Raw genomic sequence first — 15,006 nt, forward strand, 5'->3', positions numbered from 1 at the left:
AGGATGTTCGGAGAACTGAAAACCATGAAACAATTGAACATGAACAACATGTGTACACAAAAGAACAACTAGCCCGAAGGGAACAGGGGCGGGTGCTGGGTCTCCCAATAGGAGCTAGAAGAAAAGGAATTTACGGTAAGTAAACAAAATTCCCTTCTTCTTTGTCGCTCCATTGGGAGACCCAGACAATTGGGACGTCCAAAAGCAGTCCCTGGGTGGGTAAAAGAATACCTCGATAACAAGAGCCGACACGACTCCCTCTTACAGGTGGGCCACCGCCGCCTGAAGTACTTGCCTACCTAGACTGGCATCTGCCGAAGTATAGGCATGCACTTGATAGTGCTTTGTGAAAGTGTGCAAACTAGACCACGTAGCTGCCTGACACACTTGTAGAGCCGTTGCCTGGTGCCGCAATGTCCAGGACGCCCCCACGGCTCTGGTAGAATGGGCTTTCAGCCCCGAAGGAATCGGAAGCCCCGAAGAACGGTAAGCTTCAAGAATCGGTTCCTTAATCCACCGAGCCAAGGTTGACCTGGAAGCTTGCGAACCCTTACGCTGACCAGCCACAAGGACAAAAAGCGCATCTGAACGGCGCAGGGGCGCTGTGCGAGACACGTAGAAACGGAGTGCTCTCACTAGATCTAATGAGTGCAAATCCTTTTCAAAGCGGTGAATTGGATTAGGGCAAAATGAAGGTAAGGTGATATCCTGATTGAGATGAAAAGGCGATACCACCTTAGGGAGAAATTCCGGAACAGGACGGAGAACCACCTTATCCTGGTGAAAAACCAAGAAGGGGGCTTTGCATGACAGTGCTGCAAGCTCCAACACTCTACGGAGTGAAGTAACTGCTACTAGAAATGCCACTTTCTGCGAAAGACGTGATAAGGAGACATCCCGCAGCGGCTCAAAAGGCGGTTTCTGAAGAGCCGTTAGCACCCTGTTAAGGTCCCAGGGTTCCAGCGGACGCTTGTAAGGTGGGACTATGTGGCAAACTCCCTGCAGGAACGTGCGGACCTGCGGAAGCTTAGCCAGGGGCTTTTGAAAGAATATTGAGAGTGCCTATACTTGCCCTTTGAGGGAACTAAGTGACAACCCCTTATCCATTCCAGATTGAAGGAAGGAAAGAAAAGTGGGTAAGGCAAAAGGCCAGGGAGTAAAACCTTTATCAGAACACCAGGACAAGAAAATCCGCCAAGTCCTGTGATAGATCTTGGCGGACGTCGGTTTCCTGGCCTGTCTCATAGTGGCAATGACATCCTGAGACAACCCTGAAGACGCTAGGAGCCAGGACTCAATGGCCACACAGTCAGGTTGAGGGCCGTAGAATTCAGATGGAAAAACGTCCCTTGCGACAGCAAGTCTGGGCGGTCTGGCAGCGCCCACGGCTGACCCACCGAGATGCCACAGATCCGGGTACCATGACCGCCTCGGCCAGTCTGGAGCGACGAGAATGGCGCGACGGCAGTCGGACCTGATCTTGCGTAGTACTCTGGGCAGCATTGCCAGAGGAGGAAATACATAAGGCAGTTGAAACTGCGACCAATCCTGAACTAATGCGTCCGCCGCCAGAGCTCTGTGATCTTGAGATCGTGCCATGAAGGCCGGGACCTTGTTGTTGTGCCGTGACGCCATGAGATCGACGTCCGGCGTTCCCCAGCGGCGACAGATCTCTCGAAACACTTCTGGGTGCAGGGACCATTCCCCCGCATCCATGCCCTGACGACTGAGAAAATCTGCCTCCCAGTTTTCTACGCCCGGTATGTGAACTGCGGAGATGGTGGATGCTGTGGCTTCCACCCACTGCAGAATTCGCTGGACTTCCTGGAAGGCTTGACGACTCCGCGTGCCGCCTTGGTGGTTGATGTATGCGACGGCAGTGGCGTTGTCCGACTGGATACGGATCTGCCTGCCCTCCAGCAACTGCTAGAAAGCCAATAGGGCCAGATACACTGCCCTTATCTCCAGGACATTGATCTGCAGGGAAGACTCTATCGGAGTCCAGGTTCCCTGAGCCCTGTGATGGAGGAACACCGCTCCCCACCCTGACAGGCTCGCGTCCGTGGTGACCACAGCCCAGGTTGGGGGCAGGAAGGATTTTCCCTGTGATAGAGAAGTGGGAAGAAGCCACCACTGAAGAGACGTCTTTGTTGCAAGGGAAAGAGAGACGTTCCTGTCGAGAGAGCTCGACCTCCTGTCCCATTTGTGGAGAATGTCCCACTGGAGCGGGCGCAGATGGAATTGCGCGAAGGGCACTGCTTCCATCGCTGCCACCATCTTCCCCAGGAAGTGCATGAGGCGTCTCAAGGGGTGCGACTGAGTCTGAATCAGAGACTGCACCCCTGCCTGCAGTGACAGCTGTTTGTCTAGTGGAAGCTTGACTACCGCTGACTGTGTATGAAACTCCATCCCTAGATAGGTCAGAGATTGGGTCGGTGTCAACTTGGATTTTGGGAAGTTGATGAGCCACCCGAACTGCTGGAGGATCTCCAGAGCGACGGTAAGGCTGTGTTGACACGCCGCCCGAGAAGGTGCCCTGACTAGGAGATCGTCTAAGTAGGGAATCACCGAGTGCCCCTGAGAATGCAGGACCGCCACAACGGATGCCATGACTTTGGTGAAAACCCGTGGGGCTGTCGCCAGGCCGAAGGGCAATGCCACGAACTGAAGGTGTTCGTCCCCGATGGCAAAACGCAAAAAGCGTTGATGTTCTGGTGCGATCGGCACATGGAGATAGGCATCCTTGATGTCGATCGATGCGAGGAAGTCTCCTTGTGACATCGAGGCGATGACCGAGCGGAGAGATTCCATCCGGAATCGTCTGGTGCTCACGTGTTTGTTGAGCAATTTGAGGTCCAGAACGGGACGGAATGATCCGTCTTTCTTTGGCACCACGAATAAGTTGGAGTAAAAACCGCGACCCTGTTCCTGAGTGGGAACGGGGGTCACGACTCCTTTTTTCAGAGCGTCCACTGCTTGAAAAAGTGCGTCTGCTCGCGCGGGGGGCGGGGAGGTTCTGATGAAACGAGTCGGAGGACGAGAGCTGAACTCTATCCTGTAACCGTGAGACAGAATGTCTCTCACCCATCGGTCTTGAACATGTGGCCACCAGGCGTCGCGAAAGCGGGAGAGCCTGCCACCGACCGAGGATGCGGTTCGGGGATGCCGTGAGTCATGAGGAGGCCGCCTTGGAAGCAGTGCCTCCAGCAGTCTTTTGGGGGCGTGACTTAGATCGCCACGCATAGGAGTTCCTCTGGCCTTTGTCCTGTCTATTGGACGAAGAGGACTGTGGCTTGGCGGAGGGACGAAAGGACCGAAACCTCGATTGAATTTTTCGTTGCTGAGGTCTCTTAGGTTTGGACTGGGGTAAGGAGGAGTCCTTTCCCTTGGATTCCTTAATAATCTCATCCAAACGTTCGCCAAAGGCAAACCGGTTAAGAACCTCTTGGAAGCAGAGTCTGCCTTCCATTCGCGCAGCCACATGGCCCTGCGGACTGCAACCGAATTAGCGGATGCCACCGCTGTACGGCTAGCAGAGTCTAGGACTGCGTTCATGGCGTAGGAAGAAAACGCCGACGCCTGAGAGGTTAAAGATGCAACCTGCGGGGCAGACGTACGTGTGACCGCATTAATCTCAGCCAGACAAGCTGAGATAGCTTGGAGTGCCCACACGGCTGCAAAAGCCGGGGCAAAAGACGCTCCCGTGGCCTCATAGATGGATTTCACCAGGAGTTCTATCTGCCTGTCAGTGGCATCTTTTAGTGATGAGCCATCTGCAACCGAAACTACAGATCTAGCCGCCAATCTGGAGACTGGGGGATCCACCTTAGGACATTGAGCCCAACCCTTAACTACGTCAGAGGGGAAGGGGTAACGTGTGTCAGTAAGGCGCTTAGTAAAGCGCTTGTCCAGAACCGCTCTGGGCTTCTGGACAGCATCTCTGAAGTTAGAGTGATCAAAAAATGCACTCCGTGTACGTTTGGGAAACCTAAACTGGTGTTTCTCCTGCTGAGAGGCCGACTCCTCTATAGGTGGAGGCGGGGGAGATATATCTAACACCTGATTGATGGACGAGATAAGATCATTTACTAAGGCGTCCCCTTCAGGTGTATCAAGATTGAGAGCAACATCAGGGTCCGAGCCCTGAGCTGCAACCTCCGCCTCGTCCTCCAGAGAGTCCTCAAGCTGGGAACCCGAGCAGCGTGATGAAGTCGGGGAAGATTCCAAGCGAGCCCGCTTAGCTGGTCTGGGACTGTGGTCCGTGGAGGAGTCCTCCACGTGAGACCTAGGGTCCACCCCGGCCGGGGTGTACCGAGAGGGACCTGGAGGCGCCGATCTATCAGGGTCAGGGGCCTGTGTAAGGACCGGTCTGGACTGCAGGGCTTCCAGCAACTTGGCAGACCATTTGTCCATAGACTGAGCCATGGATTGCGAGAGTGACTCAGAGCTTTTCAGCAAAAACTGCAAACTCTGTCGCTGCCACCTGGACAGTGGAAGCAGGGGGGTCTGCCTGAGCCGAGGGGCCCACTAGTGACCGAGGCTCCGGCTGAGCAAGCGTAACAGGGGTCGAGCATTACTCACAGTGAGGGTAGGTGGAACCCGCAGGTAGCATGGCCCTACAAGAGGTACATGTCGCAAAAAAACCCTGTGCTTTAGTGCCCTTGCTCCTGGTGGCCGACATGCTATTGTGTCCTAGGAGCGTGATCACTGAGGGTATATAGAAAAAAGGGTATACAGCCCGGCCGAACAGAAATAAGTATATATATATTATATATATATATATATATATATATATATATACGTATCTATACCGGCACCCAAGGGGACCAACACCGAGTGACCGGTGCAGGCTTACCGTCCGCTAAAAAGCGGGGTGTGTGTGCTCCAGATTCCCTGCCTGGTCTCCCAGAGCTGCAGAGCTGTTCTCTGTGATTCTCCACCGGCAGAATGTCCAAAAGATGGCTGCCGGAGCTCTCAGGGGAGGAGTGAAGCCATGGGCGGCGTTAGGAAAAGTGCGGGAATCTGGGGTCCCCACAGTGATCAGTGAGGGGGGAGGGAGCATACAGGATGCCCCGGCCCTCACATCCGACGTCAGGTCGGCTGTCCCGCCCCTATCTCTGATAGACAGGCCCGGGGGCGGGAGTTTTGCCACTAGGCCGCGATGAAGCCGGGGACTAAATTTAATACCGCGGCCGACAAGCAGGCGCGGTCGGCGCGGTAGTCCCCGGTCTCCACAATTCAGCTCCATACACAGTCCCCATGGGGACACAGAGTACCTCGTGGATGCAGGGCCCTGTCCCTGAGGATAGATAAGCTCCTGTCCAGCAGATTCCCTCAGGGGCTGCGGAGGGAGCACGGTCCCAGAACCTGGATGACCGCTTCGGATCCCACTTCTACCAGAGCCCGCAGGGATGGAGAAGGAAACACGGCATGAGGCTCCGGCCGTCGTACCCGCAATGGGTACCTCAACCTTAACAGCACCGCCGACTCAGTGGGGTGAGAAGGGAGCATGCCGGGGGCCCCATGGGGGCCCTCTTTTCTTCCAACCGATACAATCAGCAGCTGCTGCTGAGTAAAATGGAGATGTGTGAGTGGATGTGTGCCTCCTTCCACACAAAGCATAAAACTGAGGAGCCCGTGATGCACGGGAGGGTGTATAGGCAGAGGGGAGGGGTTACACTTTTGAGTGTAATACTTTGTGTGGCCTCCGGAGGCAGAAGCTATACACCCAATTGTCTGGGTCTCCCAATGGAGCGACAAAGAAATGTGTATTTTTTTTTTTTAACCCTTTAATTTTCAATGGGGTTAAAAGGGGGGTGATTTGAACTTGGTTTTTTTATTTTTTAAAACTTTTTTTTTATTTTACTAGTCCCCCTAGGGACATAGATCAGCAATCTGATCGCTCTGCCCTATCTGTAGATCTCAGCTACAGAGCTAAGATCTGCAGATTTGGTGCTTTACTTTCAATGCCGGCTGTATTCTGGCATTGAGAGGAAGTGACTCATGTTAGCTGCAGGCGTCATCACATGACCCTGTGCTACCATGGCAACAACCGGAAGTCACGTGACTTCCGATGGGGGCGGGGTAAGTCACCATAATGGCGGCGCCCATATACATCTCGCTGCCAGATTTTGGCAGCGAGATGTAAGGGGTTAATAGTCGCGGGTGGAAGCGATTCCAGTCATAACATGCAGGCACACGTCAGCTGTTGAAAAGAGCTGATATGCGCGCGGATCGCCGCATCCTGCCCGCGGCAGGGGGTGGGGATTAACCGCACACGATCCATGACGTACCCAGTACGTCATGGGTCGTTAAGGGGTTAAAACAACCCTCCAGTTTATGGGTGGACAGGAACCTAAGCGGCATTTATTATATAATGACCCCACAATAAGAGGTCGCCTTGGCTGTTGGGCTCACATAAAACTGGCCATTTTTGTGTGCTAAATCTCATTTTTTTTTACATGTTTTTCATAGCAGTAATGCATGTCTATATTCCCATATTCACTGTTACACATGTCTTAGCACTACAGAGTGCAACTGTTTCTTATTTGTTACTCTGTCAAAACACGGACATGTGCGCAGACCCCATTGATTTGAATGGGTCTACATGTGTTTATGTTTCCGGTATGTGTGAAATCAGTTATCACACGTACCGGAGACACAGATGTGTGAAGGGGGCCTTAAGCTGGGGTCAGATGAGCATATACATGTGATGCAAACTCTGCTGCGAGCGTGACCGAGCACCATTCACCATGATCTGATTCTCTCACGTGTGAGGATCAGATCACAGCTGCGGAGCAGGTGGAGAGATTAATTGCTCCATTGTCTGTCTCGGCTTACAGGACTCAAATACCGATGTTTCACACGCACCCACAGAGTTGAATGGGTGCACGCCGTCAGATATACGCTGCACTTATTTTCTCGTGCCGAATTGGCAGATCTTCTCTGCCCCATAGTATAACATTAGACAGTAGTATCTGATAAAACAGAGAGCACTCGGCCCAGTTATAGTCTCTAGTCGACGAACCCTTACCTGGATAATGCAGACTACAACTCAAAAATATCTCCCGGATCCGTGCTTTCCTTAACCAAGAATCAGCAAAGAAGGGAATTTTGTTACTTACCGTAAATTCCTTTTCTTCTAGCTCTTATTGGGAGACCCAGACGATTGGGGTGTATAGCACTGCCTCCGGAGGCCACACAAAGCAATTACACTAAAAAGTGTAAGGCCCCTCCCCTTCTGGCTATACACCCCCAGTGGGATCACTGGCTCACCAGTTTTAGTGCAAAAGCAAGAAGGAGGAAAGCCAATAACTGGTTTAAACAAATTCACTCCGAAGTAACCTCGGAGAACTGAAAACCGTTCAACATGAACAACATGTGTACCCGCAAACAAACCAAAAATCCCGAAGGACAACAGGGCGGGTGCTGGGTCTCCCAATAAGAGCTAGAAGAAAAGGAATTTACGGTAAGTAACAAAATTCCCTTCTTCTTCGGCGCTCTATTGGGAGACCCAGACGATTGGGACGTCCAAAAGCTGTCCCTGGGTGGGTAAAGAAATACCTCATGTTAGCGCTGCGAAGACAGCCCTCCCCTACGGGGAGGCAACTGCCGCCTGCAGGACTCTTCTACCTAGGCTGGCGTCCGCCGAAGCATAGGTATGCACCTGATAATGTTTGGTGAAAGTGTGCAGACTCGACCAGGTAGCTGCCTGGCACACCTGTTGAGCCGTAGCCTGGTGTCGCAATGCCCAGGACGCACCCACGGCTCTGGTAGAATGGGCCTTCAGCCCTGATGGAACCGGAAGCCCAGCAGAACGGTAGGCTTCAAGAATTGGTTCTTTGATCCATCGAGCCAGGGTGGCCTTAGAAGCCTGCGACCCTTTGCGCTTACCAGCGACAAGGACAAAGAGTGCATCCGAACGGCGCAGGGGCGCCGTGCGTGAAATGTAGATTCTGAGTGCTCTCACCAGATCTAACAAATGTAAATCCTTCTCATACCGATGAACTGCATGAGGACAAAACGAAGGCAAAGAGATATCCTGATTAAGATGAAAAGAGGATACCACCTTCGGGAGAAACTCCTGAATGGGGCGCAGCACTACCTTGTCCTGGTGGAAGACCAGGAAGGGAGCCTTGGAAGACAGCGCTGCTAGCTCAGACACTCTCCGAAGAGATGTGATCGCTACCAGAAAAGCCACTTTCTGTGATAGTCTAGAAAGTGAAACCTCCCTCAGAGGCTCGAAGGGCGGCTTCTGGAGGGCAACTAGTACCCTGTTCAGATCCCATGGATCTAACGGCCGCTTGTACGGGGGAACGATATGGCAAACCCCCTGTAGGAACGTGCGCACCTTAGAAAGTCGTGCTAGACGCTTCTGAAAAAAGACGGATAGCGCCGAGACTTGTCCTTTAAGGGAGCCGAGCGACAAACCTTTTTCTAACCCAGATTGCAGGAAAGAAAGAAAGGTAGGCAATGCAAATGGCCAGGGAGACACTCCCTGAGCAGAGCACCAGGATAAGAATATCCTCCACGTTCTGTGGTAGATCTTGGCAGACGTGGGCTTCCTAGCCTGTCTCATGGTGGCAACGACCCCTTGGGATAAGCCTGAAGACACTAGGATCCAGGACTCAATGGCCACACAGTCAGGTTCAGGGCCGCAGAATTCCGATGGAAAAACGGCCCTTGGGACAGCAAGTCTGGTCGGTCTGGTAGTGCCCACGGATGGCCGACCGTGAGATGCCACAGATCCGGATACCACGCCCTCCTCGGCCAGTCTGGAGCGACGAGTATGACGCGGCTGCAGTCGGATCTGATCTTGCGTAGCACTCTGGGCAAGAGTGCCAGAGGTGGAAACACATAAGGGAGCCGGAACTGCGACCAATCTTGCACTAGGGCGTCTGCTGCTAGAGCTCTTTGATCGCGAGACCGTGCCATGAAGGTTGGGACCTTGTTGTTGTGCCGGGACGCCATTAGGTCGACGTCCGGCCTTCCCCATCGGCGACAGATTTCCTGAAACACGTCCGGGTGAAGGGACCATTCCCCTGCGTCCATGCCCTGGCGACTGAGGAAGTCTGCTTCCCAGTTTTCTACGCCGGGGATGTGAACCGCGGATATGGTGGAGGCCGTGGCTTCCACCCACATCATAATCCGCCGGACTTCCTGGAAGGCTTGCCGACTGCGTGTCCCCCCTTGGTGATTGATGTATGCCACCGCTGTGGAGTTGTCCGATTGAATTCGGATCTGCTTCCCTTCCAGCCACTGTTGGAAGGCTAGTAGGGCAAGATACACTGCTCTGATTTCCAGAACATTGATCTGAAGGGTGGACTCCTGCTGAGTCCACGTACCCTGAGCCCTGTGGTGGAGAAACACTGCTCCCCACCCTGACAGACTCGCGTCTGTCGTGACCACCGCCCAGGACGGTGGTAGGAAGGATCTTCCCTGTGATAATGAGGTGGAAAGGAGCCACCACTGCAGAGAGTCCTTGGCCGTCTGGGAAAGGGAGACTTTCCTGTCCAGGGATGTTGACTTCCCGTCCCATTGGCGGAGAATGTCCCATTGAAGTGGACGCAGATGAAACTGCGCAAACGGAACCGCCTCTATTGCCGCCACCATCTTCCCGAGGAAGTGCATGAGGCGTCTTAAGGAGTGCGACTGACTTTGAAGGAGAGCCTGCACCCCAGTCTGTAGAGACCGCTGCTTGTCCAGCGGAAGCTTCACTATCGCTGAGAGAGTATGAAACTCCATGCCAAGATACGTTAGTGACTGGGTCGGTGACAGATTTGAGTTTGGGAAGTTGATGATCCACCCGAACGCCTGGAGAGTCTCCAGTGCAACATTCAGGCTGAGTTGGCATGCCTCTTGAGAGGGTGCCTTGACCAGTAGATCGTCCAAGTAAGGGATCACAGAGTGTCCGTGAGAGTGCAAGACTGCTACCACTGCCGCCATGATCTTGGTGAACACCCGAGGGGCTGTCGCCAGACCAAATGGCAGAGCTACGAACTGGAGATGGTCGTCTCCTATCACAAAGCGTAGAAAGCGTTGGTGCTCTGTAGCAATCGGCACGTGGAGATAAGCATCTTTGATGTCTATTGATGCTAGGAAATCTTGAGACATTGAGGCAATGACTGAGCGGAGGGATTCCATCCGGAACCGCCTGGCGTTCACATGCTTGTTGAGCAGTTTTAGGTCCAGAACAGGACGGAAGGAGCCGTCCTTTTTTGGAACCACAAAGAGATTGGAGTAAAATCCTCGCCCCCGTTCCTGAGGGGGGACAGGGATCACGACTCCTTCTGCTCTTAGAGAGTCCACCGCCTGCAGCAGGGCATCTGCTCGGTTGGGGTGTGGGGAGGTTCTGAAGAACCGAAGTGGAGGCCGAGAACTGAACTCGATTCTGTACCCGCGAGACAAAATGTCTGTTACCCACCGGTCTTTGACCTGTGACAGCCAAATGTCGCAAAAGCGGGAGAGCCTGCCACCGACCGAGGATGCGGAGGGAGGAGGCCGAAAGTCATGAGGTAGCCGCTTTGGAAGCGGTTCCTCCATTTGCTTTCCTGGGGCGTGAGTGAGCCCGCCAGGAATCTGAGCTCCCTTGTTCTTTCTGAGTCCTTTTGGACGAGGAGAATTGGGCCTTGCCCGAGCCTCGAAAGGACCGAAACCTCGACTGCCACTTTTTCTGTTGAGGTTTACTTGCTCTGGGCTGTGGTAAGGAAGAGTCCTTACCCTTGGACTGTTTTATGATTTCAGCCAATGGCTCACCAAACAGTCTGTCTCTAGATAATGGCAAGCTGGTTAAGCATTTTTTGGAACCAGCATCTGCTTTCCAGTCCTTTAACCACAAGGCTCTGCGCAAAACCACAGAATTGGCGGACGCCATAGCGGTACGGCTCGTAGATTCTAGGACAGCATTGATAGCATAGGTCGCAAACGCAGACATTTGCGAAGTTAGGGACGCCACCTGCGGTACTGCTGGATGTATGATAGCATCCACCTGTGCTAAACCAGCTGAAATAGCTTGGAGTGCCCACACGGCCGCGAATGCTGGAGCAAACGACGCGCCGATAGCTTCATAGACAGATTTCAACCAAAGGTCCATCTGTCTGTCGTTGGCATCTTTAAGTGAAGCGCCATCCTCTACTGCGACTATGGATCTAGCCGCAAGCTTGGAAATTGGGGGATCCACCTTTGGACACTGGGTCCAGCGTTTGGCCACCTCAGAGGGAAAAGGATAACGGGTATCCTTAGAACGTTTAGAGAAACGCTTGTCTGGATGAGCGTCGTGTTTCTGGATCGATTCTCTGAAGTCAGAGTGGTCCAAAAAAGCACTTAATTTACGCTTGGGATACAGGAAATGGAACTTCTCCTGCTGTGCAGCTGCCTCCTCTGCAGAAGGGGCTGGGGGAGAAATATCCAACAGCCTATTAATTGCCGATATAAGGTCATTAACCATGGCGTCACCATCAGGGGCATCCAGATTGAGAGGGGCCTCAGGATTAGAATCCTGATCACCGTCCTCAGTCTCATCACAGAGAGACTCTTCTCGCTGAGACCCTGAGCAGTGTGATGACGTGGAGGGTCTTTCCCAGCGAGCTCGCTTAGGCTGCCTGGGACTGTCGTCTGAGTCAGAGACTTCAGCCTGTGATGCCTGAGACCCCCTTGAAGTACGGATTAGTTCCAACTGAGGGGGACCGGAGAGCATAGACACAGCAGTGTCCATGGTCTGAGTAACTGGCCTGGACTGCAAGGTCTCCAGGATTTTTGTCATAGTCACAGACATTTTATCAGCAAAAACTGCAAAGTCTGTCCCCGTCACCGGGGCAGGGTTCACAGGCGTCTCTGCCTGGGCCACTACCACCATAGGCTCTGGCTGACGAAGTGCCACTGGGACTGAACATTGCACACAATGTGAGTCATTGGAGCCTGCCGGTAGATCAGCCCCACATGCAGTACAAACAGTGTACACAGCCTGTGCCTTGGCACCCTTGCGTTTTGCGGATGACATGTTGCTGCCTCCTCAGAGCAGTACAGGGTGTCCAGCCAAGAAGCGACCTTACAGTGCAACTATATATATATATGGTACCAAGAAAAAAGTACACTAATATAACACTGAGGCACTAGTGGGGCCAGCACTAAAGTGCTGCTTACCGCCCGCTTAGGAGCGGGTGTGTGGTCGCCGAAATCCCTTTAGTCTGGGTCTCCCAGAGCCTGCTGCCTTTCCCCAGCCAGACTGCATGTGTAATGGCTGCCGGCGTCCTTGTGGAGAGGGGGGGCGGGCCCTGGGCGTATACAGACGAAGAGCGGGAAGCCTGCTTCCCACTGTGCCTAGTGAGAGGGCTGGAGCATGTAAATAAAGCTCCAGCCCTCGGCGCTGCCAATTGAGCAGCGTCTCTCCCCTACCCTGATTGACAGGGTGGGGGCGGGAACGAAGCGGCGCTAGGCCGCAGAAGCCGGGGGCTAAAGTTAGAAGCGCCGCCGCCGTAAAAGCGCGGTCGGCGCAAAGTCCCCGGCGCACCACAAGTCGCAGCTACGCCGCCGCTCCAGGAGCGGTCGGCGCAGTAGTTCCCAACATGTAACGTCACTCAGCAAAGCTGCAGTGACCTAACCCCAGCGCACAGCGCTACTGTCCCCGGCGCACTATAACGCTCAGCAAGCCTTGAGAGTGTCCGTGCCTGCCGGAGACACCGAGTACCTGAATGATGCAGGGCCTTGTCCCTGACTGTACTCATGCTCCAAATCCAGCAGGTTCTCTGGGTCTGTGGATGGAGCCCGGCCTCAGGGCTTGGGGGCCGGCAAGATCCCACTTCCACAGAGCCCTCCAGGGGATGTGGAAGGAAAACAGCATGTGGGCTCCAGCCTCTGTACCAGCAATAGGTACCTCAACCTTACAAGCACCACCGCGGGTGAGAAGGGAGCATGCTGGGGACCCTATATGGGCCCTCTTTTCTTCCATCCGATATAGCCAGCAGCTACTGCTGACTACAAACAGTGGAGCTATGCGTGGATGTCTGACCTCCTTCGCACAAAGCAGAAAACTGGTGAGCCAGTGATCCCACTGGGGGTGTATAGCCAGAAGGGGAGGGGCCTTACACTTTTTAGTGTAATTGCTTTGTGTGGCCTCCGGAGGCAGTGCTATACACCCCAATCGTCTGGGTCTCCCAATAGAGCGCCGAAGAAAACATTAGTGCATGCCCTCATCATCTCCCGCCTCGACTACTGCAACCTCCTGCTCTCTGGCCTCCCTTCCAACACTCTTGCACCCCTCCAATCTATCCTAAACTCTGCAGCCCGCTTAATCCACCTCTCCCCCCCGCTATTCCCCAGCCTCACCACTCTGCCAATCCCTTCACTGGCCTCCCATCACCCAACGACTCCAGTTCAAAACATTAACCATGACATACAAAGCCATCCACAACCTGTCTCCTCCCTACATCTGTGACCTAGTCTCCCGGTACTTACCTGCACGTAACCTCAGATCCTCACAAGATCTCCTTCTCTACTCCTCTCTTATCTCCTCTTCCCACAATCGCGTACAAGATTTCTCCCGTGCCTCCCCCATACTCTGGAACGCTCTACCTCAGCACATCAGACTCTCCCCTACCGTGGAAAGCTTCAAGAGGAACCTCAAGACCCATCTCTTCCAACAAGCCTACAACCTACGATAGCCCTCAGTCCAGTAGACCACTGCGCAACCAGCTCTGTCCTCACCTATTGTACCATCACCCATTCCCTGTAGACTGTGAGCCCTCGCGGGCAGGGTCCTCTCTCCTCCTCGCGGGCAGGGTCCTCTCTCCTTCTATACCAGTCTGTTTTGTACTGTTAATGATTGTTGTACGTATACCCTCTTTCACTTGTAAAGCGCCATGGAATAAATGGCGCTATAATAATAAATAAAATAATAATAATAATAATAATAATAATAATAATAATAATAATAATAATGACGCGGTCGCAGACATGGACCATTAAACACCCCCTCACATGGAAAATACATATGATCAGCCATGTCTGTGACCAAATAGTTGTACTCCTTTCTTATAGACTCCCCTTGCAAAAAATCACCAGTGACAGAGACTTAGGAGAATTGACTAAAATGAATTGTGGCTTTACCATAAAAATGTGATAAATATCAGATTAGGATGATGATGATGGTAAAGCAGCGGCGTCATCCAGTAAATATTTATTTATAAAAAGCAGTCCTTTGTCTTCCCACCCTCCTCCTCCTCCTCAGGTGGCCTTCGCCTTGTTCTGTGGCTCAGTCTCTTGCTCGTACTCGATCTCCACATAGGCTCTCTTCCTGATCGCTCCTTTCAGGGGCGTCTTGCCCTTTGATTTTCCTTTTGAGGTCTTTGCTTTTTCTGCTTCTTCCTCGTCCTCTGACGACTCCTGTTCGCTGGATTCTTTCTCCTCGTCGCTGCCCAATTTATCCATATCCTGGGGACGAGAAAAGTGAATAATTCAATTGCAAATCAGTAAATAATGCAGGTGACGCTGATAAGGCTATGTGCCCACGGGACTCTGTACCCGCGGGATTTTCTAGCTTTTCGGTTGGTGCAATGTGATGAGTGATCTAGGGACTGTTAGGCTATGCGCCCACGGGACTATGTACCCGCGGTAATCCTGCGGATTTTCTAGATAAATCCGCAGGTTTTAGCAAGTACAGACACTCCCCATTTTATCCTATGGAACATGGTGAGTGCTGTGTCCATGCTGCGGTATGTGTGGCTGCGGAAAATGCTGCGCATGTCCGCAGCAGCACATAATTGCATGTCAATTATTCCTGCGGAATTAGTTGCGGATGTCCCGCCTTTCCACTATGGATATAGGGCCGAAACGTCCGCAGGTAAGTCGTACGAATGTCCACAGGTTTACTGCAGATATTTCGCTGGAATACCGCAGCAATGTATTAGGATTTATCTGCGGAAAATCAGCGGATTTTCTGGATAAATCCGCAGGTTTCAGCATGCACAGACACTCCCCATGTTATCCTAAGGGACATGGGGAGTGCTGTGT

General features: G+C 52.9%; 1 protein-coding gene across 1 annotated transcript in view; it reads right to left on the reverse strand.

Annotated features, from left to right (window-relative positions):
- Positions 1 to 14,075: 14,075 nt before the first annotated feature.
- The window catches only part of MAK16 (MAK16 homolog), a 48,642-nt gene continuing 47,711 nt past the window's right edge, over positions 14,076 to 15,006 (reverse strand). The window contains exon 10 of the mRNA XM_075343064.1: positions 14,076 to 14,427. Within this exon, the coding sequence (XP_075199179.1) occupies positions 14,221 to 14,427 (207 nt within the window). The 3' untranslated portion in view covers positions 14,076 to 14,220. The remainder of the gene's footprint in view (positions 14,428 to 15,006) is intronic.

Source organism: Anomaloglossus baeobatrachus, chromosome 4 (assembly GCF_048569485.1).
Source record: "Anomaloglossus baeobatrachus isolate aAnoBae1 chromosome 4, aAnoBae1.hap1, whole genome shotgun sequence".
Lineage (NCBI taxonomy): Eukaryota > Metazoa > Chordata > Amphibia > Anura > Aromobatidae > Anomaloglossus > Anomaloglossus baeobatrachus.